Source organism: Monodon monoceros, unplaced genomic scaffold, assembly GCF_005190385.1.
Source record: "Monodon monoceros isolate NGI ecotype Baffin Bay Population unplaced genomic scaffold, NGI_Narwhal_1 Super_Scaffold_11, whole genome shotgun sequence".
In the NCBI taxonomy this organism is placed as follows: domain Eukaryota; kingdom Metazoa; phylum Chordata; class Mammalia; order Artiodactyla; family Monodontidae; genus Monodon; species Monodon monoceros.
Window position 1 is genome coordinate 80,606,262 of NW_021703767.1, and position 23,272 is coordinate 80,629,533.

Below are 23,272 nucleotides of genomic sequence, written 5' to 3' on the forward strand. Positions count from 1 at the left end.
AACAGTTATTTTAAGCATAAATAATGAACAGATATAATTAAAGTGAGGCTCCTGTGTTAATTGCTGATCCTTCCTTACCTGGGTATTGGGGGAAACCAATGGTTGGTCTGTCTGTACAAAGTTCAGGCACTTGACCCCAATTTAGCAATATTTTCTGACCGTTATGAAATGAAAAGAATTATTTTCTTATAAGGAAATGATCAGATCTTATGAATTATGAGCAGATCCTAGTCTCACTTTTTCCTGTGTGTAGTAATATAGCAGATTTTTGTTCTATTTTGTTCCTATTTTCACTTTGATTTTGATTAGGAACACTTGTGGTGTGGTTGCTGGAAAGACAGACCACACACACGTGAGCTTGGATGAAGCTGGAAATAATCATGACCACATTTCAGCTTAGAACCTTCTTTTTTAAGGAAGGTCCTTCAGGCTTTTTATTAACAAGCAGATATAAACTTGGCAAGAGCACCTTTCAAAAATCACAGTTCCAATTATTTTTGTGAGGTCAAGAGAAAGTAGAGAACACAATGGTGGTGGCTTAGCATCAAAACAATAACAATCAAGTTGCTGACCTTATGCCTTCCATCAAACATAACTATCACCCGCTCTGTTCCCCAACCTCCAAAGGATGACGAGAAGCTGGCATTCAAGACTTGACATTAATCTAGACCACATGTAGCACCTGCTTTGATAGCAGACACAGCTCCCACTCAAACCCATACTTGGACAAAATGGTGGCCACGTTCTCTGTGCCAAACCTTCTCATCTCTGACCGTCTTCTAGATCTTGAAGTGTCTGATTCTCCCCGGGCAAGGGCGGACCACTGGAACTGGACCTTCAGGAGCAGGAATGCTAGGCTGCGCCACCTTGGGTGTCTTCCCCACGTGAAACGCTTCTCCTGAGGCTGACTCCACTGAGGCCACACCCGAGAAGGCGTGGCGCAGGTCGTAGTGTGTCGGGGGAGCTGCCACAGCCCTGGGTCCCACCACCAGGGAGGCTGCGGGCTGGCCAGCTGGAGAAAGTGCTGGCCTAGCCGAGCCCGGTGCAGTGGTGAGGGGCCCTGCTTCGGCGCCGTCTGGTTGGGGCTGCGGGAGCACAGGCTGGAGAGAGGATTGTTTCCTTAGGTTAGCTGCCTTTCTCTTCCTTCCAGGTGGAACCCCACCCAATTCTCTCACAGTACTAATTTTTATTTGCAAGGAATCTGGCAAAAAAGAACTACCTAGGTACAAGGGATGGCCATCAGGGCTCCAGGGGAGGGGTAACTGGCCTGCGGTAGCCCCTTTCTCACCAGTTGTGTTGGGGATGGTAGACTTACACTGTTCCACGAGCAAAAGAACCCCAGCTTATGGCTAACCTTCACCAGTAGCGTCACCCTCTTTTTCATCTACACCTGCAGCCACAGGGAGCTGTGAGACGGATCTGGCCACCTGGACTCTGCAACTCAGAAAACCACGCCCACTCCCCCCCCCCCCGCCTCTCCCCGCCCCCACTCCCAAGCTAGCAAATAAAACACGTGGCCTCACCAATTGCACACTAGGGAGGTTCTGCCCTGTAACCACCAGTTCGTGGGAGGGGAGGGCATGGCTGAAACAACCTTTTGTTTTTTGATGATTTCACATTCCCTGGCACTATCTATATGGCGGGGCTCAAAAGGACAGGCAGCAAATGCCCTGAAATTACTAATGCACCGCAGAAAGGTGAAGGGGTCATTGTATTCTGAAGATAAGGGCAAGTGCATCCATGACGCCCTTACCTGTGTTTGGAACACCGTGCAGGCCACTGCAACATCTTCCCCACCAGCAACCTTCTCAGTGACTGTCCCCTTACAGAAGCCATATTGCTGCCCACAGAAAGAGAGGAGTTATTTGAACCAGTTCAGAAAGTGGACTTCTCTCCCAGTTTCACTTATACTCCAACACATCAAGGGAAAAAACCTTAAATTCCTAATTCCTTTTTTTAAAAAAATCTTTTTCCTAAAGTGTATGATTTCTGCTTATATTTTATATAGAATGTAGAAAATACAGAAAAGCTTTGGGAATGAGAGAGATCACCCATAATCTCAGAAATGGTGGTAACCCAGGAGAACTTCTGTTCACATCTATGTATTTCTTTCTTATTTTTAACTACTATTAAATATCATTTAAAAATTGGCATCACTAACTACACCATTTTGTATACTGTGTTTTTCACGTGCTATAATGATAGCATTCTCTTATATCATTCCTTATTCTTTGAAAGTGTTAATTTTCGTGTCTGTATAATTTTCTATTTACTAATGTGCCATATTTTATTCAATGATTCCCTCCTTTTGGACATTCAGATCTTCTGGGCTCATTTTGTACCTGTCATAAATCATCTTTATAGATATATTCTGTCAAACACGATGATCTCTTTAGGCTAAATTCCTAGAAGTGGACATTACTGGCTTAAGGACTTGAAAGATTTCATATCAGAGGTCTATCTAGAAAATCTACACTTTATACTCCCAATGGCCTGACATGACTCATCTTAGTTAGGAAACAGCCTCTCTAACTCCAGGGGCCTCCATTGGGTGAGAAGATCCGGTGATAGCTCTTAAGCAGGGGAGATGACACCCCAGAGGATGACCTGGCACGACCCAGCCTCACAGGCAGTGGGTATTTTGCATTTCTCCTTTCTGCAGCCGCAAGATACGAATTTGCTCTAAGGATGCTCTGTTCCATGACTTGGCTTTACCAACCCAATGCCTAGCCCGCTCACCTTTTCTGCCAGCAGGTTGCACTTGGCTGGGTCTACGACCTCTTTAGCAACACAGTCAGTGGCAGCCACTGCAAACTCCACAGAGACAGAAGCTGAAAGAGGCTGATGAGGAGAAAAGGAAAATTTTCATGAAGCAACATGACTTAGCATGAAAAAGACTGGTAAGGAGAGGCCAGAGGGAAGTAGCGAGGGCCATGGAATTGCACAGTCCAGGGAGCACGTTTCACGGAGACCACACTGTGTGGCCAGGAAACATGCCCCCAGTGGCTTACATACGGCTTACAGTGAGACACTGGGTTTTTGAAGGGTTTGCATACAGGAGCTGGGGTTGGGTCTTCCCTGAAGGAGGTGCAGGTATCCACTGCTCATCATTCAGAGCAGAGGTGAGTTTTCAGGTAGAAAGCAGGAACCCGGAGGGCTGACCTTACACTGACCTGAGTGGGAACCCTGCCTCCTGCCAACTTCCCTATTGGGGTTGCACTTTGAGACCCAAGGCTCAGGTTACTCCAAGATGGGGTGGGAAAGTAAAGAAATTAATTCCTCCCCCACGTATTTTAGACAGCAGGATCAAATGAAAAATATAAATGAAAGTACAGAAGATACTTATGCTTTTCTATCTTATAGTTCTTGGAGCATATGGACACTTACAATAATAAAATATCTGTTATTTGTTATAGTCTGGGGCGGGGGTGTTCTATGAATCGCATATTCTGGTTAATAGAATTACTATCTATAGTGTATTTCCAAGTATGCCATGGCTGGTATCCAGAATACTAGTTTTTAAAAATATTAGAATTCCACTGCATTCAAATGTGCTAACCCAGCCACGGTACAATTAGGTTTTTTTTTCTCAGTGATTCAGAGGCATTTTAGGATCCTTGCCCTTATATGTAAGTATGCCCATGCCTTTGTAAGTATCAATTACAAGAGTGCTGTAGATGTGCCGTGGTGATGGGTGATGGCGATGTGGAGACCCATGAATTTACAGTGGGTGCTTCTGGATAAAGTGGGAACTTCCACCCTGGTGTTAACTGGAACCGAGGAACTGGGGACACACAGCATCTGGCTGTTTTGTGTTGAAGTGGCTTAGGTGGGGGATGCACTGAGGGTCCTCGGGGTCCTTAGGACACTCAGGACCCTTTCTTTCCCTCTTCTCCCACCACCCTCGTTGACTTCCCGTGGCTACCCCTGCTTCACCACGTCCACTCCCAAAGTGCCACCAAACTGCCCAAACCGTCAGCAGGGTCTCAGTCTTACCACCAGTTGAGCCCGAGAAATTTCCACAAGCTGAAAGTAGGAGCCGTTTTTCTGGGCGTTGAAGGCAGCCAGCGCGGCCTCTACTGCGTGCACCACCCGGCTGTCGTTGAGCGGGGCCAGCAGGGGGCAGTCTGGACACATCTTGTGCACGTCCTCGGCCGAGTCTGCGCACAGAGCGAAGAAATCAACTTGGCTCGGGGCTGTAATTCTCTGCGGCATTTGCCCCCGCTCTGCTTATTTGAAAGGGCTAAAACATGCTCCAAATGGCTGCAGGGGGATCATCTGCTTCTTACTAAACCTTCGGGAGGCTCCTGCCATGCTGGCATTGTTGCAGAAGCCCCTCTCACCAAGGGGCGATTTTCACCTCCAATGAGAACAGCTCCTTAAAACACAGTTTTAAAGTCCCCAAACCCCGGAAACTTGGCTTCTTTTCATCACCAACAAAGTGGCTAGAACTACTTCTGTTGAAAACAATTCAGGTTCCCTCCTCACTGTCTCTACCAGGTAACTATAATAAGAATAATAATCATCTCTACCTGGACTGGAATCACATTTTGCAGACAACACGGAAAACTCTCCGTCTTGTTTCAGCACATTGAAATCGCAGTCTCCTTCCACCGCCTGGAGAAATAAACCCACAGTGAGGGACCAGGAGGAGGGCTGACCTCTCACTTCTCACGGTGGGGGGATGGTGGCAGGGGGGACGTGGATGTCAAAGGTGAGCCTCACAAAATCTCCTTCACTGGGTGATGTTGAAACATGACACTGGTTTCGCAGGGGGTGGGAGTACGATAAAAAGGTGAATTGTAAAAATCAGCCCCAGGGAAGGCGCCATCAATTGGCAATTTTAGCTGCCCCCGCAGCAGTCGCCCTAAGAGGGGCACTCACGTGCTCTTTCAGCTGCCTCACGCTGCAGTTTGCCAGGGGGGTGGGGTCCAGTACATGGCAGGTGGTTTCCAGTGTGTCTATTTCAAGGTCAAACACCTCTCCCGTGGGCCGCTGTGGAGACAGAGAATGAAGAGGTGAGCAGCCTAATCCTGTTGAGCGGGTCCAAGGGTGAGCCCCTACTGGGTTTGAACCCACTCCCTGTTGGAGAGGTAAGAAAGAAGGGGGCGTGGCCTTGGACTGGTTGATGGAAGCACAGCCATCACGCTGAGCTGTATCTGGAAGCTGAAAGTGAATGTTGATACTTGTTTAATTTAAAAATTTTCACCCTTCAAGCAGTACTTTTAAAAAAGTCAGCTTTGGATTTTTCTCAGTCAAGCAGCGAAGCAAGTTGGTATAGGATAATAACTTACTGTCTCTCTTTTATCTTCTTCATCCCTCCCTCTACTTCTTCCTTCCTTCCTTCTCAACATCTACTTTCCTTCCTTCCCCATTTTCTTTTCCTTCCTAAAGGAAAAGTTATTGTCTGTGGCTTTTTATCTTTTGGCTTGTAGATGCCTGGATGAAAAGTTGCTATTCCCTACTGCCCCCTGCTGGTAATGAGAGGGAAGCGTGAGCCTCCCTCTGATGGAGGAAGCAATGCGTCAGTCACTAGCACAGAGGGAAGGAGCAGCGGGTAAGGAGGTGATAGGGGAGCTTGTATGACTCCTTGGAGTTGTTCCTGCCAGTTCACCTGTTTCTGTATCCTTTCTTCAAAGCCCGGAAAAATCCAGAAGGTACGAGTATGGCTATTTTTTCTTTCAGCCCAGCTCTGCTTGTCTCTCATGTCTGTTCTGCGTGATTCACTAGTACCTGAAGCCTCAAAATCTCCTTTCCTGGAGGAAGCTGTGTTTTATGATGTGCAGATATGCCCAAATTAACTTCCTGAAAACACTCAGAGCTAGCGAATAGGAACCTGGGGCTCCTGGGTCTCTCCAACCCTGCTGTTAGTGAAAACTGCAGTGTTGTTCCTTCTTTCCCTCAAATATGCACATTGTGTGTCATTTCCCCTGAATTGACCAGTGCTTCCTCTGAATCACCACTGTACTTCACTATGGTTGCAGAACTCCTAAAATCCATCTGGGACAATCCCGATTTCAAATATTTTGTCCCATTGTGAGATCAGATGTTCATGAGTCAGTCCAGACATCCTGAGGTTTGCCTTATTTTCCTGCCTAGACTGTGAATCTCTTGTGGACACTATGTCTTTCTCACCTTTGTATTAGCTTGCATCATTAAAATGCCAATATTTGACCGCTTTTATTATACAAAACTGGTTATTTCATATGAGTCAACTTAGTATCTCCCATAGCGCCTGACACTGGTTCTTGCCCATGGAAGGCTTGTAATCAGTGTTGACTGAAAGAATTATCCTTCATCAGCTATAGAATCTAATTTCAAAATAGGCAATAGATGGATGTCTTTTCCCCACCTCTCCAAATCACTCGGCTGACCCCCAAGGCACACGTTTCCCAGCTTGATCATCATTGTCACCAGCTTCAGGCTGCGTTGGTTTCTTGTCTAGCATGTGAGCGGGTGAATCCTTTCATGCCAAGATTTCTCATTGGGATGTGGGTACCTTTCTTGGGGAGGCAGCTTGTGTAGAGGAAGGAACACAGTTCTGGAATTGAATCCTAGCCTGTTGCTTACTATTTTATGACCTTGGGTAAAAAAATGCCCTAATATGTCAGAGCCTTGGTTTCCTCATGTAAGACAAGGACAATACCCCATAGGACTGGGGGTGGGGTGAGAGAGGGGTTAAGGAGATGATATATGTGAAAGGGCCTGGCACATAGTAGGCACTTATCAAATGCACATTTCATTCACTCTCAGTCTTTACCTAGAGAAACAGAACCAAAGGAAAAGAAGTGATTTCCAGTCAGTGGTAGTTGGGAAACTAGAATCCAGTCTCTGGTCCTAGTTTTTCTAGAAAACCACACTTTTTACCTGTGATCCTCAAAATATCATTCAAAGCCTTTCCCTCTCCTCCTGCCCCCAACCAGCACCCTCCTGGAGACCACTGACCACAATACAGAATGTCTCCTCTCTTCCCTCCGTCTCTCCCTCCCTCCTGCGAGGAATCAGGATGTTTCCATTCTGCGATTTCATTTGTGCTGGGAGGTGGGCTCTTAGAGACATCCAGCTGAGCCCGACCCCCTCCTACACAGCAGGTTCACTTACCCGCGGCCACACCTTCACACTGTCAATCTGGTTTAAGATGTGCTTGAAGCCATGAGGAAGGTGCTTATTGATGTAGTCCACGGCTGCCAGGGCTGCTTGCTCTGTTTCTGGGTCATCACAGGCTGGTTCCCTATTACCCAGAATTGGGCCATGCGGGACAGAGTGGCAGCCACAGAGCTGAGCAAGGCAAAGGAGCAGGACGAGGCACTTCATGGTTGCTCCGGAGAGGTCCTGGCAGGTCGGCAGGCAGGTAGCTGGAGGCTTCAGGCCCAACCCAGGTGCTCTGCTGGAAAAGGCAGACTGGTGGAGGGTCCAAAGGCCCTTTATTTGCTGGAGCCTGTGGAAGAATTGCATAAGGATGTGGGATGATTTCTGTTCTGGTTCCAAAAAAATCCCCCTGCAAACATCAGTCCTGGAAAAGCAAACAGGTTAGGACATCACTGGTCCCCCTTTAGCAGAAATCTGCCAGAGTCAATGCTTGCTTGGGGGTGGGTGGGGGCAGATTGGGGGGTGGGCTGGGGAGATGCTCCAGAGTCAGCTTGGAACATGGTAACAGCAGCAAAGAAACGAGGCAGCTGAGAGGATGAGGTGAGCACCAAGGAGAGGAGGGGCTGGCACAGCTGGCCCTGGAGTGCTGTGGATTTGGCAGCAGAGGGAGTGCCCTCTACTGTAAGCTGAGCACGCCGTGGGGTCCATGTGGGGAGAAGTAAGGATGTTCAGCAATTTTTTTTTTTAATTGGAGCATAGTTGCTTTACAATATTGTGTCAGTTTATACTGTACAGCAAAGTGAATCAGCTATACATATACATATATCTCCTCTTTTTAGGATTTCCTTCCCATTTAGGTCACCACAGAGCACTGAGTAGAGTTCCCTATGCTATACAGTAGGCTCTCATTAGTTATCTATTTTATACATAGTATCAATAGTGTATATATGTCAATCCCAATCTCCCAATTCATCCCACCACCACCCCCTTTCCCCCTTGGTATCCATATGTTTGTTCTCTACGTCTATGTCTCTATTTCTGCTTTGTAAATAAGATCGTCTATACCAATTTTTTCAGATTCCACATATATGCGTTAATATATGATATTTGTTTTTCTCTTCCTGACTTACTTCACTCTGTATGACAGTCTCTAGGTCCATCCACGTCTCTACAAAGGACCCAATTTTGTTCCTTTTTATGGCTGAGTAATATTCCATTGTATATATGTGCCACGTCTTCTTTATCCATTCATCTGTTGATGGGCATTTAGGTTGCTTCCATGTCCTGGCTACTGTAAATAGAGCTGCAATGAACATTGGGGTGCATGTGTCTTTTTGAATTATGGTTTTCTCAGGGTATATGCCCAGTAGTGGGATTGCTGGGTCATATGGTAATTCTATTTTTAGTTTTTTAAGGAATCTCCATACTGTTCTCCATAGTGGCTGTATCAACTTACATTCCCATCAACAGTGCAGAGGGTTCCCTTTTCTCCACACCCTCTCCAGCATTTGTTGTTTGTAGATTTTTTTTTAATTTTTGAATTTTATTTTATATATTTCTTATACAGCAGGTTCTTTTTAGTCATCAATTTTATACACATCAGTGTATACATGTTGATCCCAATAGCCCAATTTGTCACACCACCACCACCACCCCTGCTGCTTTCCCACCGTGGTGTCCATACGTTTGTTCTCTACATCTGTGTCTCAATTTCTGCCCTGCAAACCGTTTCATCTGTACCATTTTTCTAGGTTCCACATATATGCGTCAATATATGATATTTGTTTTTCTCTTTCTGACTTACTTCACTCTGTATGACAGTCTCTAGATCCATCCATGTCTCAACAAATGACCCAATTTCATTCCTTTTTATGGCTGAGTAACATTCCATTGTGTATATGTACCATGTCTTCTTTATCCATTCGTCTGTCGATGGGCATTTAGGTTGCTTCCATGACCTGGCTATTGTAAATGGTGCTGCAATGAACATTGGGGTGCATGTGTCTTTCTGAATTATGGTTTTCTCTGGGTATATGCCCAGTAGTGGGATTGCTGGGTCATATGGTAATTCTATTTTTAGTTTTTTAAGGAACCTTCATAGTGTTCTCCATAGTGGCTGTATCAATTTACATTCCCACCAACAGTGCAAGAGGGTTCCCTTTTCTCCACACCCTCTCCAGCATTTGTTGTTTGTAGATTTTTTGATGATGGCCATTCTGACCCATGTGAGGTGATACCTCATTGTAGTTTTGATTTGTATTTTTCTACTAATTAGTGATGTGGAGCATCCTTTCATGTGTTTGTTTGGCCATCTGTATGTCTTCTTTGGAGAAATGTCTATTTAGGTCTTCTGCCCATTTTTTGATTGGGTTGTTTGCTTTTTTGATATTGACCTCCATGAGCTGTTTGTATATTTTGGAGATTAATCCTTTGTCAGTTGCTGCATTTGCAAATATTTTCTCCCATTCTGAAGGTTATCTTTTCTTCTTGTTTATGGTTTCCTTTGCTGTGCAAAAGCTTTTAAGTTTAGTAAAATCTTTGAATGCCAGGGACAATTATCTCCTCCTGGAGGGAGAACAAGGCCCACAGATGTAGCAAAGGTACCAATGATTTACCATTGGTAAGAGGAGGGAGAGCTACGGGAGATGCCAAGTCTTGGGTAAGGTCCTTGGAGAAAAGAAGAAAGGAAGGGAGAGACTTTTGCCTGGAGTGGGTAATGGGGAGAGAGACCTTCCTGCCTTCATGTGGCAGGGCCGGGAGAGCTATATGGCTAGCAGAGCTTCTCCCCTCCCTGTCCCCTTCTCTCCAGACCTCACTGCCAACACCTTGCACAGATGCACCCTGACCTGGGTCTCTTGGGTGGCTGAGTGTGGCTGGCACCAGTGGCCGTGTGTCCCCAGTGACCCCGTGTGCCTGTGGCCTGTGCCCCCAGCCCCAGGGTGCAGCAGAGGAGACCCCGGGTCTGACAGACAGTCACTTGGCAAAGCTCTGGGTCTGAGTCCTGCACTGCAGGCTGAGACTCTGGCGGGGGGCTTTCAGAACATAAATGCCTCCTTAAGGCCCTTCAGAGCCTTAGCAGAATTAGAGTGAGTCTTGGTAGCCAGAGCACAAGGTCACAGTATTGACTCAGGCACTGCCTTTCAGCTGTGGCCTTGACAATCCCAGGTGTGACCTCCAAGGAGGGGTGGCCAGGATGGCGAGAGGCTTGGAATATATCATCCGAGGACCTAGCTTGGTTCAGCCTGGAGCAGAGAAGCCCTTAACATGGAGACCAACATGCTCTCCAAATATTTAGAGGTCATCGTTGTGCGGGGGTGGATTTGTTCTGTAGTTTGCTATTGCTTCAGAGAACAAAACTTGGTTTAAAAGTGGCGGGGGGGAGCTTTCTACAGGGAAGCTTAATAATATTGACTTCCTGTGGGGAGGGAGGTAAGCGCGGGGGCCTGTGTTGGGCAGAGGAGATAGTATAAGCACTGTTTTCCCGTTTGCTCCCAGCTGCTCACACACAGACCCTTAATGCCAGAGGCTCAGAAGGTGTGATCAGGACTCCCAGCTCTCTGGTTATCCAGCAGGATGAGCCTCAGAACTGGGGGCCTTTCCATCGGCCTTGTGCCCCAGTTCCTTCAGGACCTTGACTTATGAGCTCATGAGCAAATTTTTGTGGATGCTCTGCTTTTCTTTTAAATAATCTTTTAAAATACAAAATATGGTCATTACTGAAAATTTGAAAATCACAAAAAATATATGCAGTGAGTACATATTTCATATGTCATAAGCTCAGGTGTCTACACTATAACTTTATTTTCCATAACACAATTGGATTTCTGACTCTGAGCTCTCTTTCGTGAAAATGTAATCTAGTCACTTCCCGGTAACCTGACTTCCCCCACGTGCTTGGGTTGAAACCTGGTCCAATTTAGGTTTGCCCTTGCGCTTCTTCTCCCCGCTGGGGTTAGGAGAAAGTGTGGAGGGGGAGACTTCTGCAAGTACTGCTTTGGTCAAGGTCAGAGAGGGGTGTCCACCTTTGTCTTGGCATCTTCTGCCAGGTAACCTGTCTCACATGGTCCTCAGGCAAATCTACTCTCTAGCTAATGTCCTGCTTTCCTCCATCTGATCCATAGCAAGACAGTCCCCCTGCATCCTGTGATCAGGGGTCACCTTATCGAAGCTGTGGGACACTTTCTAGACCACAGGCCCTTTCTCAGCTAAGAGCTACCCCCATCTTTTTTTTTTTTTTTGCAGTACACGGGCCTCTCACTGTTGTGGCCTCTCCCGTTGCGGAGCACAGGCTCCAGGCATGCAGGCTCAGCGGCCATGGCCCACGGACCCAGCCGCTCCGCGGCACGTTGGATCCTCCCAGACCAGGGCACGAACCCGCGTCCCCTGCATCGGCAGGCGGACTCTCAACCACTGCGCCACCAGGGAAGCCCCTACCCCCATCTTTAAGCTTGGGAAAATTTGGCTGCTGTGCCCTCCCAGGCTGTGGAGGCTTTCTGAGGCTGCCTTCAAGCTCATCTGTTTAGATACTGCTCTCATAGCCCCTCCACTGCTCTAGGGCCACCCTGCTACTCAGGGGGCTTCTCCCTGCCATGTGACCTCTCCCTGTGCTACCCATGTACCCCCTCCTCTCCTTCTACCCTTGCAGTGAGGTTCCGGTCTCCTCTGCTGTAGGAGTCCCACATGTTATGGGGCTGGTTGTATTGCCATCCCAACATGAAGGTGGGGGGAGGATAAAAAAGTTCTGTCTGATCATCCTTTCTGATCATTTCTGTCTTATACTCAGAGCATTTCTTTTGGTATCATTGTTCTTGGATCTTTCGTGGTCCACAATTTTTAAAGCACTAGGTATTGTCCTGTTTTGCTGATGCTAGAAAAACAAAGCATGTAGTAAAGAGCAATTAAGATCTCACCTGTCATCCTCCTACCACGTATAAACAGGGAAACAAAACTCATCCACAATCTCATCACCCAGAGTTAAACAGTGTTCATGTTTTGGTGCAGTTCCATCTTTTCTTCTACACAAAGGCTTACTTTAATATAATTCAGTATAATATAATCATACTCATGTACAACTTTGTATTCTTTTTTCACTTAACATTATAACTTGAACGTTTTCCCATGTTATTAAATAGACTTAAAAACATGCTTATAATGACTACCTAGGATTCCGTTGTGCATATTACCATTTATTTTACTATTCTCTTATTGTTGGGCATTTAGTTTGTTCTCAGTTGAGCACTCTCATATACAAAGTTGTAATAAACTTTTAAATTCAGGAATCTTTGGCTTTCTCGTTATTTTTTTCAGGATAGAGTCTCAGTGAAATCACTGATTCATATGATGTGGACACTTTAAAAACTCTTAATTTCTCTGGCCAAATTGCCTTTCAGAAAGGCTATGCCAATTTCTACCCCTACCATTTAACTGGTGTGTCATGCCAGGTCAATTGTTTTCTCTTTTCCTCTGCCACTGCTTCCATGTTGACTTTTGTGGGAACTTAGATACGGAAAAATTATCAGAACTCTTTTTTAATGTATTTTATGAATATCTTCGGTTTTAGCTCAACTATTCCACATGTCTAATTCTTATAAACTAAAATAGCTTTGGTGTCAAGCTGAATAAAATGGTCTCTTATTTAAAGTTTTTTCAGTTGGAAAAAGAAAGGTTGCCATTTACTTACTGACGATGAAGAAGAAACTAGGTGATCTTTTGGTATGTTTTCCAAGAAAACTGTGGCAAAGGATGCCCAGGGGAGGCTATAGGTATTTCATCGTGCCTGACGACACCACTTTCAAACTTTGAAAGATTTTCATACACCGCATGTATATTCCCATGAGTGATCTTGGGTCACTTTCATCCACCTGGCTCCAGCATACCAATAGGAGATAAGCATTTACTCCGTTTTCTGGTCGTTTGTCTCATTACTTTAATGACTTCTCTGTGCGTTTTTCTTTGAGGCCCAGGTCACTGCATTAAAACAATGTCTGAGAGCGTATTGAGGATATCAGGGGCTTGTTAGAGCTGTTGGGAAGAGCAGTCCCAAAGATCTAAGGAGCAGAAGAGGACCAACAACCTCCAGAAGATGGCAGCAGGGCGCTGGGCAGTGCTTGCTGCGTGGCGGAGTTCCAAGATGGTAGCTGGGGATGGCACCAGCTCCCCTGCGGTTGTGAGTCGGGCTCTCCACTAGGGCGGTGATGCATTCAAATTACTCGGAAGCAGAACTCGGCATTGAGAGCTGCCAGTCAGGAGCCAGGACAAGAAGGATCGTGGCAAGTGCAGGGTCAGAGTTGCTGGGGGTTGGTTCTGTCGGGGCCCTGCCAGCGGACAGGAGGGCAAGGATAGAGCTAGAAGAGGGAGAAATAACAAGTCGGGCAGCGAGAGCTCAGGTGGGAGCTAGAAACCCAGCCTCTCGAAAAACAGGACATGAACCAGTGCACATCAGCAAAAGCCAGAGGAACCATTGGTTTTCGCAGGGAGGAAGTGGCAGTGGTTGGTGTTTAAATCGTTGCGCCAGATTCCTGGCTCTGCCCTTTCTGGTACTTAAAGGGCCTAGACCCTAAGAAGCTGAGTAATGACTTCTGATAAGCCTGGTGTTTCTTCATTCCTATGGGTATTTATTGAACACCTACCGTCTGTGATGTTAGGTGCCTGGATGCAGAGTGATGAGAAAACACAATCTGTACTAATGGAGTAACTTGACGCACCTGGTCCAGCGATATCTGATCAGCCAAGAACTGTAAGTTATATGAGATGATCATGGCGTGTGTCCTGTGGGGGCAGGCTGGGATTTGTACCTCCAATGTGAGAACCTCGGTCAATAGAATGCAAATTACCCTTCTCAGGTGAAGGACCCATCAGGTGAAGGTTACGGAGCCCCAGTTGCGTGGAGGTCATTTGGAAGAGCCTGTTTTAATCAGTGCAGATGCACCAAAGTTGGGAGACATTAGCCTGAGCGTAGCATGGCAAAATTTATTAAACCACAGTGAGCACAAGGGATTACTTCCTTCTTTGAGTGGAGAAAGGGCTCGGCAAGCTTTCCCCCAATCCTGCCCTAATAACCACGACCTGGCTCGGAAGATCCAAACCCTGAAAAGAAATGCTTGTTTTCAGGGTCGCACCTCATTAAATTATGTGCCTTAGACCCATCCCTTGCTGGATCCTCGTCCTGGCCCTGGGAAAGAGGCATAATTGAAACCCAGAATAGAAAAAAAAAGTTTGTATTTCATCAAATCTTTCCAGTCTTCAAAGGAGAAAAGAATTTTTTTTTTATCATCTGGCTGTTGATCCTCTGTGTCAAATCAGCCTCAAGAACACAGTGACACTTGCTCTAGGCTTTCATTATCATGTAAGAAACTATGGGGAACCTTCCATTTTCTTGTTTGGAAGAAGACTTCCTATTATATACTGCTTAGTGTGGCCTTGACACCCACTCAAACATTCTGTCTCACAAAAGAGAGAATCTTAGGGTTAAAGAAAAGATGGGGAAATTTGGACTCTCTGGAAAACATCATCACCAGAGCAAATGATATCGATTCCTTATTCTGTAGAAGGCATTGTGCGCAATCCTCCTAACTCCACAAGAGTTGTACTCTTCTCATCTTCCCTCCTTTATAGAGTAACAGAGGCTCAGAGAGGTTCTGGAACTTGCCCTTATCACACAGTAGTGGAGCCTGGCTTTAGCCCCATCACTTTATCTCTATTAACCTCAAACCAAAAGAATATAGGGCCCCCGATAAAGCTGAGGAGTTTGGCTCCCAGGCACTGCCTAGAAGTGAGCAAATCATATTCTTCACAGTAGGAAACATGGCTGTATGCTGTATTTGAAGAAAAGCAAAAGAAATAGAAAAATGTATTGTTTGGTTACCAATTAAAAGAATCAAAAAATTCATTTACCCACCTAATTTCAGTCAGTGGAAAATACCTAAAAATCAATTCTGCAGAAGAGACTTTCACCTGTTGACTTCAGTTGGTGTTGAAACTATCTCTACCTCAGGTTTTGGAGGTAAATAAAAGGTAAATGATTACATTATTTCTGGTTAAATATTTTCCAGGGGAATGCTAGTCAATGCAGAGAATCACATTCGTCTCTCCTGCTGGTTTGTCATCAACTTTTTTTTTTTAATTAATTAATTTATTTTTGGCTGAGTTGGGTCTTTGTTGCTGTGCGCGGGCTTTCTCTAGTTGCTGCGAGCAGGCTTCTCATTGCGGTGGCTTCTCTTGTTGTGGAGCACAGGCTCTAGGCGAGCGGGCTTCAGTAGTTGTGGCACGTGGGCTCAGTAGCTGTGGCTCGAGGGCTCTAGAGTTCAGGCTCAGTAGTTGTGGCGCACAGGCTTAGTTGCTCTGCAGCATGTGGGATCTTCCCGGCCAGGGCTGGAACTCATGTCCCCTGCATTGGCAGGCGGATTCTTAATCACTGCGCCACCAGGGAATCCCTGTCATCAACTTTTGCTATCTTCAAAATGAGTGAATGGCTCTCTTCAGACCAGAAGGAAGATGAGAGGTGAAACCATCATCTTCTAATGAGCCCCTTGGTGTGCCATCTGAGGCCCTTGGACATGGAGATGTTCAGAAGAGCCGTGACCTTGCATCCACGGGTCATATGGTTATACTGAGGCCACTGGAATCAAGCAATTCATTGCACCTTAATAAATTTGGGCACTTCTTTATCCATTATGTAAATTACTGGGGTTGGAATGGGTCCTTTTGACAGTGAGTCAATATTGGAGGTTCTATGGATCTATTTATTGACTTGTGTTCAGTATTCTCTGGACACACATTCATTAACTCAAAACTGTTTCTTGGACACTTACATTGTGCTAGGTGCTAACGATGCACAGATTGAAGGTGGCATTCCTGTCTTCAGATGCTCACTGTTGAGTCTGGCTCCACAGCACTCTACTAGCTATCGTGGACCTACTAGAGAAGTGTAGGCTGTGGTTCCTGCCCTCAGCCTGCATCAAGTCCAGGGAAACACAATCCTGAGTTGGGAGGGTTCTTGAAGGATAGACGTATCTATGTCATTTCCAATCTTATATGCCCAGCACCTGCCTCCTGCCCAGCTCAGAGTAAGCCCTGTACATGATTGCTGAGGGGCTCTTGGCCAGCCTCCTACTCAACTCAGAGCCTCCTTCCGGTGTCTAGAGTCTGCCTGAGGACATTCAGATACAGGCATCTCTCCACCACTACGGCAGTCCATTTATTATTGAATCATTCTAGTAACTAGGAAGTTACTAGTTTCCTTCATATTGAGTCAACACCTGCCTACCTTGTAACCTCACCAATGGATGCAGATTTCTCCCTTCAGGAACTACATGAACTAAATCAATTCCTTGATCTATATGTTGGGCTTTAGGCATTTAGAGACATCCATGTTCTATCCTGCTACCCTTCTCTGGCCTCCATCATTTCTTCTCAGGTGACTTAGTTTTGAGGTCACCTCATCATTAACTGACTAGACAAAACTGGCACCAATGGTTAAAAAATAAGATGAATCATCTTGTGATTGGGAGTCAAACAGTATAGCCGAGGGGTGAGGACTTGTGCCTGCACACGTGGGCATGAGTGAAGGACGGGTCAGCAATTACTAGGAGAGGAGGCGGCAGACCGCTTGCCACTCGCCAGACAGGAGAGTTTCTCCTAGTTTCCAGAGACTTACCTGGATTCTCAGAAGGATTAACAATAAAGCTAACAAACAGGGAGGCCATTCTTCTCCATGCATTGCCTTGATTAGACTTCTTGACTGTTGAGAGGGAAAATGCATGAGGCTAGTGGAAGACCTGTACGACAGGACCAAGCCTCCAGTTGTCTTGAATCCGGCAAGGTTCTCAGTTGGTAGCGTCTCTTCACTGCTTGTTGTCTGGTCTCTAGAAAACACTCAGCGATGTGAAAAGTCTTTGCTTCTGGAGTTGTTTTTTTTTTAATAAATTTTATTTATTTATTTATTTATTTTTGGCTGTGTTGGGTCTTCGTTGCTGTGTGTGGGCTTTCTCTAGTTGCAGCGAGCGGGGACTACTCTTCGTTGCGGTGTGTGGGCTTCTCACTGCGGTGGCTTCTCTTGCTGCGGAGCACGGGCTCTAGGCGCTCGGGCTTCAGTAGTTGTGGTTCGCGGGCCCTAGAGCGCAGGCTCAGTAGTTGTGGCACGCGGGCTTAGTTGCTCTGTAGCATGTGGGATCTTCCCAGACCAGGGCTCGAACCCGTGTCCCCTGCATTGGCAGGAGAATTCTTTTCTTTTTTTTTTTTTTGCGGTATGCGGGCCTCTAACTGTTGTGGCTTCTCCCGTTGCGGAGCACAGGCTCCGGACGCGCAGGATCAGCGACCATGGCTCAGGGGCCCAACCGCTCCGCGGCACGTGGGATCTTCCCGGACCGGGGCACGAACCCGTGTCCCCTGCATCGGCAGGCGGACTCTCAACCACTGTGTCACCAGGGAAGCCCGGCAGGAGGATTCTTAACCACTGCGCCACCAGGGAAGTCCTCTGGAGTTCTTGTTAGAACTTTAGAAGGTGACAACTTGAAATTGAAGGAGCTGATTACGGCCCAGGGCAGGGAACGTGGCCAATTTTCCCTTTCTGTGATGGGATTGTACAATAGGCGGCCAAATCATTCGGTGGGTTAAGTAACAGTTGAGCCTCCAGGACTCAGATTCTAATGGAGACTGAGTCAGTGGGAGGATGAATACTAGCAGGAAGGCAGGGTGAGTAAGATGGAGAGGGACAAGATGTCCCAAGAGGGACAGGGGGGTGGGGCAAGGGCGTGGGAGCCGATTAGCTTGATTAGGAGCCCTGTATTTAGAGTCAGGACAGACCCTGGTGCCGCTCTTTTGCTAGCTGTGCGACCTAACTAGAGATTTGGTCATGCTAAGCCTTAGTTTCTTCATCTGTTAAATAGGGCAATGGACTTGAACTTTACTAGCCTTTACCTGGCTAGTAAAGAGGCGCCGAGGATTTAATGAGATGACGTTTGCAAATGCTCAGCGTAGCGCATGGTGAGCTATCGATGAATAGGCCCTCTTAATAACCCCAATAGCACACAAGTATCGAAAGCAAAAATAAGGTATCATGGGGGATACAATGTGACTAAGATATGGTCTTTGCCTTCAGTTAGCCTACACAGACGCAATACAGTCCAGTGGCTAAGAGTAAGGGATCCTTAGCTTTATCACCTTTGGCAAGTTCCCTAGCCCCTCGGAGCTGGTTTACTCATCTGTGAAAGGCCTAACAATAGCAGTGCATACATCAAAGGATTGTGGAGAGCATTACATGAGATAGTACACGTAATATTCCGAGCATCAAGTAAGTATCTCTATTACCACTTAGAGAGAAGAATGTGTGCAAGAGTGTAACTGCATTTTTTGCACCAACATGCTGGCAAAGAGAGGGTCATGTGTTGGCAACTTCTAGCAACCGGAAGGAACAGAAGGAGAAAGGGAGATAGTGATATTGTGGAAGAACACCTACAGACTCTTCCCAGATCCTTGTGCTAGGGGCCAACCTGAGGAAATCAACAAGGCAGGACCCAGGGTTAAGGGGCAGTAGGCATAGGTCAGAGTGGCTGGCAGGGCTGGGGGAGCAGAGCCCTCAGCTAAGTGCTGGCAAGGTGCGGAGTCAGGCAGGGAATTGCTGGAGTGCTAAAATGGCTCAGGAAGGTGGGCAACTCAGAAGTTTCCCTGGGAGGGGATTTGAATGGGCATTTAAACAATTGCGTCTGCCCAGTGGGCCTCTCAGTGTCCCCTGGAGTGTCCCAGTGTAATCACCTGGCTGCTGACTGGGCGTGTGTTCCGGGCAGTGGTGTAGGCCCTGCACTTAGAAGTGCCCTGCACTTGGTGTCACACTCTGCTGTTGCCATCTTGAAATTTTAATTTTGAACAAGGGGCCCTGTGTTTTCATTTTGTCTTGAGCCACAAAATCATGTAGCTGGTCTTGTTAATCGAGAGGAACCAAGCCTACGGGCATTCATGGGAGAAGGGGAGAATCATTCCCCGCTGAGGGTGGGCAGGAGAGAGGAAAGAAGGTGTCATGGATGAGGATGCTTTTTTTTTTTTTTTTTTTTTTTGCGGTATGCTGGCCTCTCCCTGTTGTGGCCTCTCCCGTTGTGGAGCACAGGCTCTGGACACGCAGACCCAGCGGCCATGGCTCACGGGCCCAGCCGCTCCGCGGCATGTGGGATCTTCCCGGACCGGGGCATGAACCCGTGTCCCTGGCATCGGCAGGCAGACTCTCAACCACTGCGCCACCAGGGAAGCCCGAGGATGCATTTTGAATTTGACCCTGAAGGATGGGCAGGATTTGGACAGGTAGAAATCAGAGTATGGCTGTCTGGTTGGAAGAAATATGTTTGAGAAGTCAAGAGGTGGAGAAGGGTGGGCTGTGTTTAGGGAATGCTAGAAACCCTTGTGAATGTGGAGTCCCTGCTCCTGAGCTGCTCACACAGGCTCTCTCAGGACAGCGCTGTGCTCAGCTGTCTTTTGGGGCAGCCTTTTTCCCAAGGCCTTTCTTAGACCTTTCCTCCAGGTGCCATTCTGCTAGATGCCTGTTCAACTAATACATTAAATTTAGCCATGTTATTCATAGAAAACACAAAGCAAGGCAGGGGGCAGGAGAGGCAGATGTAACAAAGAATCAAATAGAAAGTTTTCATTGAGAAGTATGGTTATTGAAATAAAAATGAAAAATACTTCAATAGGTCAAATAATAGATCAAATGCAGACAAAGAAAAGGTTCAATCCGGAATCCCCATCGTCTAATTCGCTCTCTCTCGGTCTTTAGAACACAAGTTCTGTGTGGGGATTTGCACAGCACGCACATGGTAAAGGTGGAATTCTGACCAGGGCCCACATCCTGTCCTCTGCCCACTACCCCACACTGCAATGGCCCTCATTTCACCCCATCATGGTGGGTTTCCCCAAACAGAAGCCTGGAGTGGTCCAGAAAACAGTGCCAGTGTTGGCACTTATAAAAGTGCCAACCTTCAGCTATAGTCATACCCTGGCCATACAGAGGAGAGACAACATAAAAGGAAAAAGGCGTTTTTCTTTTAAACATCTCACAATCTCTGTCCCCAACCTCACTACCCTAAAATTTGCAGTTAAAGTTTTATTTCTGTGAACAGCATGCATCATGAATGGCACGCCAATATACATTTTGTGGTCTTTCCATTTGATTTGCATAAATGTTAAACTTTGCCACTCAATCAACATGGCTTGAGTTTTCTTTTCCGAGGTAAATGTACCATGGCTCCTAAAAGTTGGAGCTCCCATTCCTAAAGTAAGTGAGACAGAGTTACGTAGATAGCTAGTAGGTTTTATGTAGTCCCAGAGCCTCAGCCTCCTCCTAGGCTGTGTTGCTGTGTGTCTGGGGACTGGTAGGACAGATCACCAGGACACCATTTGCAGGAGGGCTGGGGAACCTTCTGGGGCAGGACCCACCTCCATGGAACAGAGCCAGCACTGACAGGCCTGCCTGGTACTGAGGCCTCCTCCATGGTCAAAGCAAATAACAAAATAGTGTCTGTCACTCAGATTTGTCTCCTGGCCTGGCCCTGCTTTGAACTCATTATCTGAATTCTATTATGAGAAAGAACTGAAGAGGGGCTGTCCCCAGAAGACCTCCGGAAGTTCCAGCATTTATGTTTTGATGCCTGTTGACAGCCTATAACACAGAAGAACAAAGGGACCTTCTCCCACAGTCTGCACAGACATTGGCATGGCCCTGGGCGCTCCATGGCCTCAGCTGGGGCAGGAGAGGGCAGTGTCTAGCACTTGGAGTGGTGCCGGGGGCAGGCAGCAGTGACCAGGGGCAGGCAGTGTGCCCTGCAACAGAGAATGGTGCTCTCAACAGCATTTGATTGCTGTTAGAAAACAGTGTCCACTCACTGCACGTAGCTAATATACAGTATATCTTGAGAAGTGAACAGTTAAATTAAATTCTTCCAAAAGAAACTTGGGAGCATTGTGTTTAAGAAAGAATAGGAAATGGTTACCCAGGAAAGTTTAAACCAACAGAGACCATATTATAGAGGGAGAGGGGGTGGCAGCATTATCTCTGTGAAAAATCCAAAACTAACAGTTCAAGGTTGATTTACTTTCTGATGTAATATAAGTCCAAATTCAGTTTGTTATTCATATGTCCTCTGTCCATGAGCGCAAAGATAAGTCCAAGGAAAAGCTATTGACCAGAGAACCTGAGGCAGGGGAACGGGAGGACATACAGTGGAGTGGATGGAGGTGGGGCTTATGCCCTAATTTCCATCAGCACTGCCTTTCCTGTTTTATGAATGATTGATGTTTCCTCAGGTTAACATAAGATGCTATAGGAGTGCCAATTTATGACATGTCAGCTGCTCTGACCCAACCCCAGACAGGATACCCTGAGCCCCGCCGCTGAGTAGAAATCTAACCCACCAATGCCTAGAAGCCTCAGTTCTGCCTCCGCTCTGCCACTCTGATGGTGTCATGAACACGCTGAGCCCAGTTTTCCCACCACGGTCGGGAGAACAACCATAACCCTCAGGGAGATCATTGTGCTCTCTCTCTCTCTCTCTCACCTTCTCGTACAACCTTGATTTTTTGCAGCTATCTCAATTGCTTAATGGTTTCCTCAGTAAAGGAATTTAGAAATTTGATACCTATTTAAATAAGTCTGATTTAAATTTCAAACTGTTCTAACACTTTCCATTGAGATAAATTTACACACCAGGGAAAAGTCATCTTTTTAGAGCACGTGTGGCGACTTTGCAGCAGCTGCAACTTCACCTGGTGTCCCTGACAACACGGGGGCTGCTTTGCTGCAGCTCTTCTGCTCCCCCTGCTTTTTGTGCGCGAAAGGCAGTGGCAGGGTCTAGCGCTGTTGTTCTGTGGCGTACACAGGAGAGGCACGTGATAAGATTTTCAAAGAGGAAGGTGTGTGAACGAGGAGGGAGAAGATGATGGGGGCCATGCTCCACGAGGGGAGGAGAGGGCTCAACAACTGGACCCAGCATGTCATTAGGGATGGTCTTTCCATGAACCAGAACCATCTTCAGCAAACGCTGGACCAGGGATGGCCCAAGCTGTCTCCTGGTGTGCACCTCCATACCCGTCCCAGTAGATCAGAAAGCACCCCCAGAGTTCTGCGCTGGTAAGGAGTCTGAGCGCAGGGCCAGTTGCGGGGCGGGATGGGGTGGGGAGGAACAAGCCTGCACCCCGACCTGCACTGGCTGGCTCCGCCGTGCAGGAGCTGGCCTCTGGGCATCATTGGTTCCCCAGGGCCTCCAAAGTTCACGTACATTGAGGCTGCTTAATAAATGTGTAATAAATCAATAGAGTGTATTGTTTTCCTCTTACGTTTCCCTTTGAAAAAGTTTGCAATTATTCCTAATTGTTTTTATACCAGATTAAGCCTGTAAAGTCTTCCACAGTTGAGCTCTCTCTCGCCGCTTGATGTAACTCTGCCCACTCCCTCTCTGCACCAGAGACCCTGGGTTTTTCCCTGGCTTAAGAGAGGACACGGAGTCCCCGCCTGAGTTAGAGGGGAAGGGGCCGGCATTCATGGCCAATCAGTAGGAGGAGCTAAAATGACTCTAGAACAAACTGGAAACCTGGCAACTGTCAGTTAAAGTTTCCACACCTGACTCCTTAGTCTGCAGGATGTACATCAGCCCATCCCCTCCACGGTAGACAGCGCCCTCTCGTGGAAATAAAGAAACCTTCTAAAAATGTTCCTTGTGGGTCTGGGCTTTCCCTCCGGAGGGTTTCTGCCATCCGTGCCTGCAAGCTCAGGCTGTGACAGCGACTCTGAGATAAGCCAGCTGGCCATCGCCTGCTATCAGTAGCCAGGGCAGGCTGGAATTCTGAAATGGAATAATACCACCAGTCACAGAAACAACTAATGCATTTTACTGTATAAAATGAAAACCCTTAATATGTGTCTTACGAAAATGCTTGGCTCAAGACTCACAAAACAAATAACCACACAAAACACAAAAAAAGGCAAACGGAAATAAAAAGACAATAAAACAAACAAAGTGAAAGAATTTTGCCAATATACAGTCAGAAAAATAATTTAAAAGATATTTTTAGGGGACTTTAAGCCCAGAACAATATAAGTAGAATATACTCTTAGGAAACGTGAGTGGATAAAGTTATTCATTAAAATAAATGGAAAACTGTGAAAGGAAAGACAATTTTAATTGTTTACATTTTAACCATA

The 23,272-nt window shown here is 46.6% G+C and overlaps 1 protein-coding gene across 2 annotated transcripts; it reads right to left on the reverse strand.

Annotated features, from left to right (window-relative positions):
* Positions 1-389: 389 nt before the first annotated feature.
* On the reverse strand, positions 390-12,862 carry AHSG (alpha 2-HS glycoprotein). 2 transcript variants are annotated; one of them, XM_029213610.1, is made up of 8 exons: positions 12,770-12,862; positions 7,102-7,438; positions 4,885-4,995; positions 4,533-4,617; positions 3,997-4,160; positions 2,740-2,841; positions 1,754-1,840; positions 390-1,100 (listed from the first exon to the last, which is right to left on the reverse strand). In XM_029213610.1, exons 2-8 carry the CDS (start codon positions 7,312-7,314, stop codon positions 780-782), a joined length of 1,083 nt encoding a protein of 360 aa, XP_029069443.1. In that variant the 5' UTR covers positions 7,315-7,438; positions 12,770-12,862; the 3' UTR covers positions 390-779. The 2 variants fall into 2 exon arrangements, with proteins under 2 accessions (XP_029069443.1, XP_029069444.1); XM_029213611.1 differs by lacking the exons at positions 7,102-7,438; positions 12,770-12,862 and adding an exon at positions 5,295-6,214.
* Between the last annotated feature and the right edge of the window lie 10,410 nt (positions 12,863-23,272).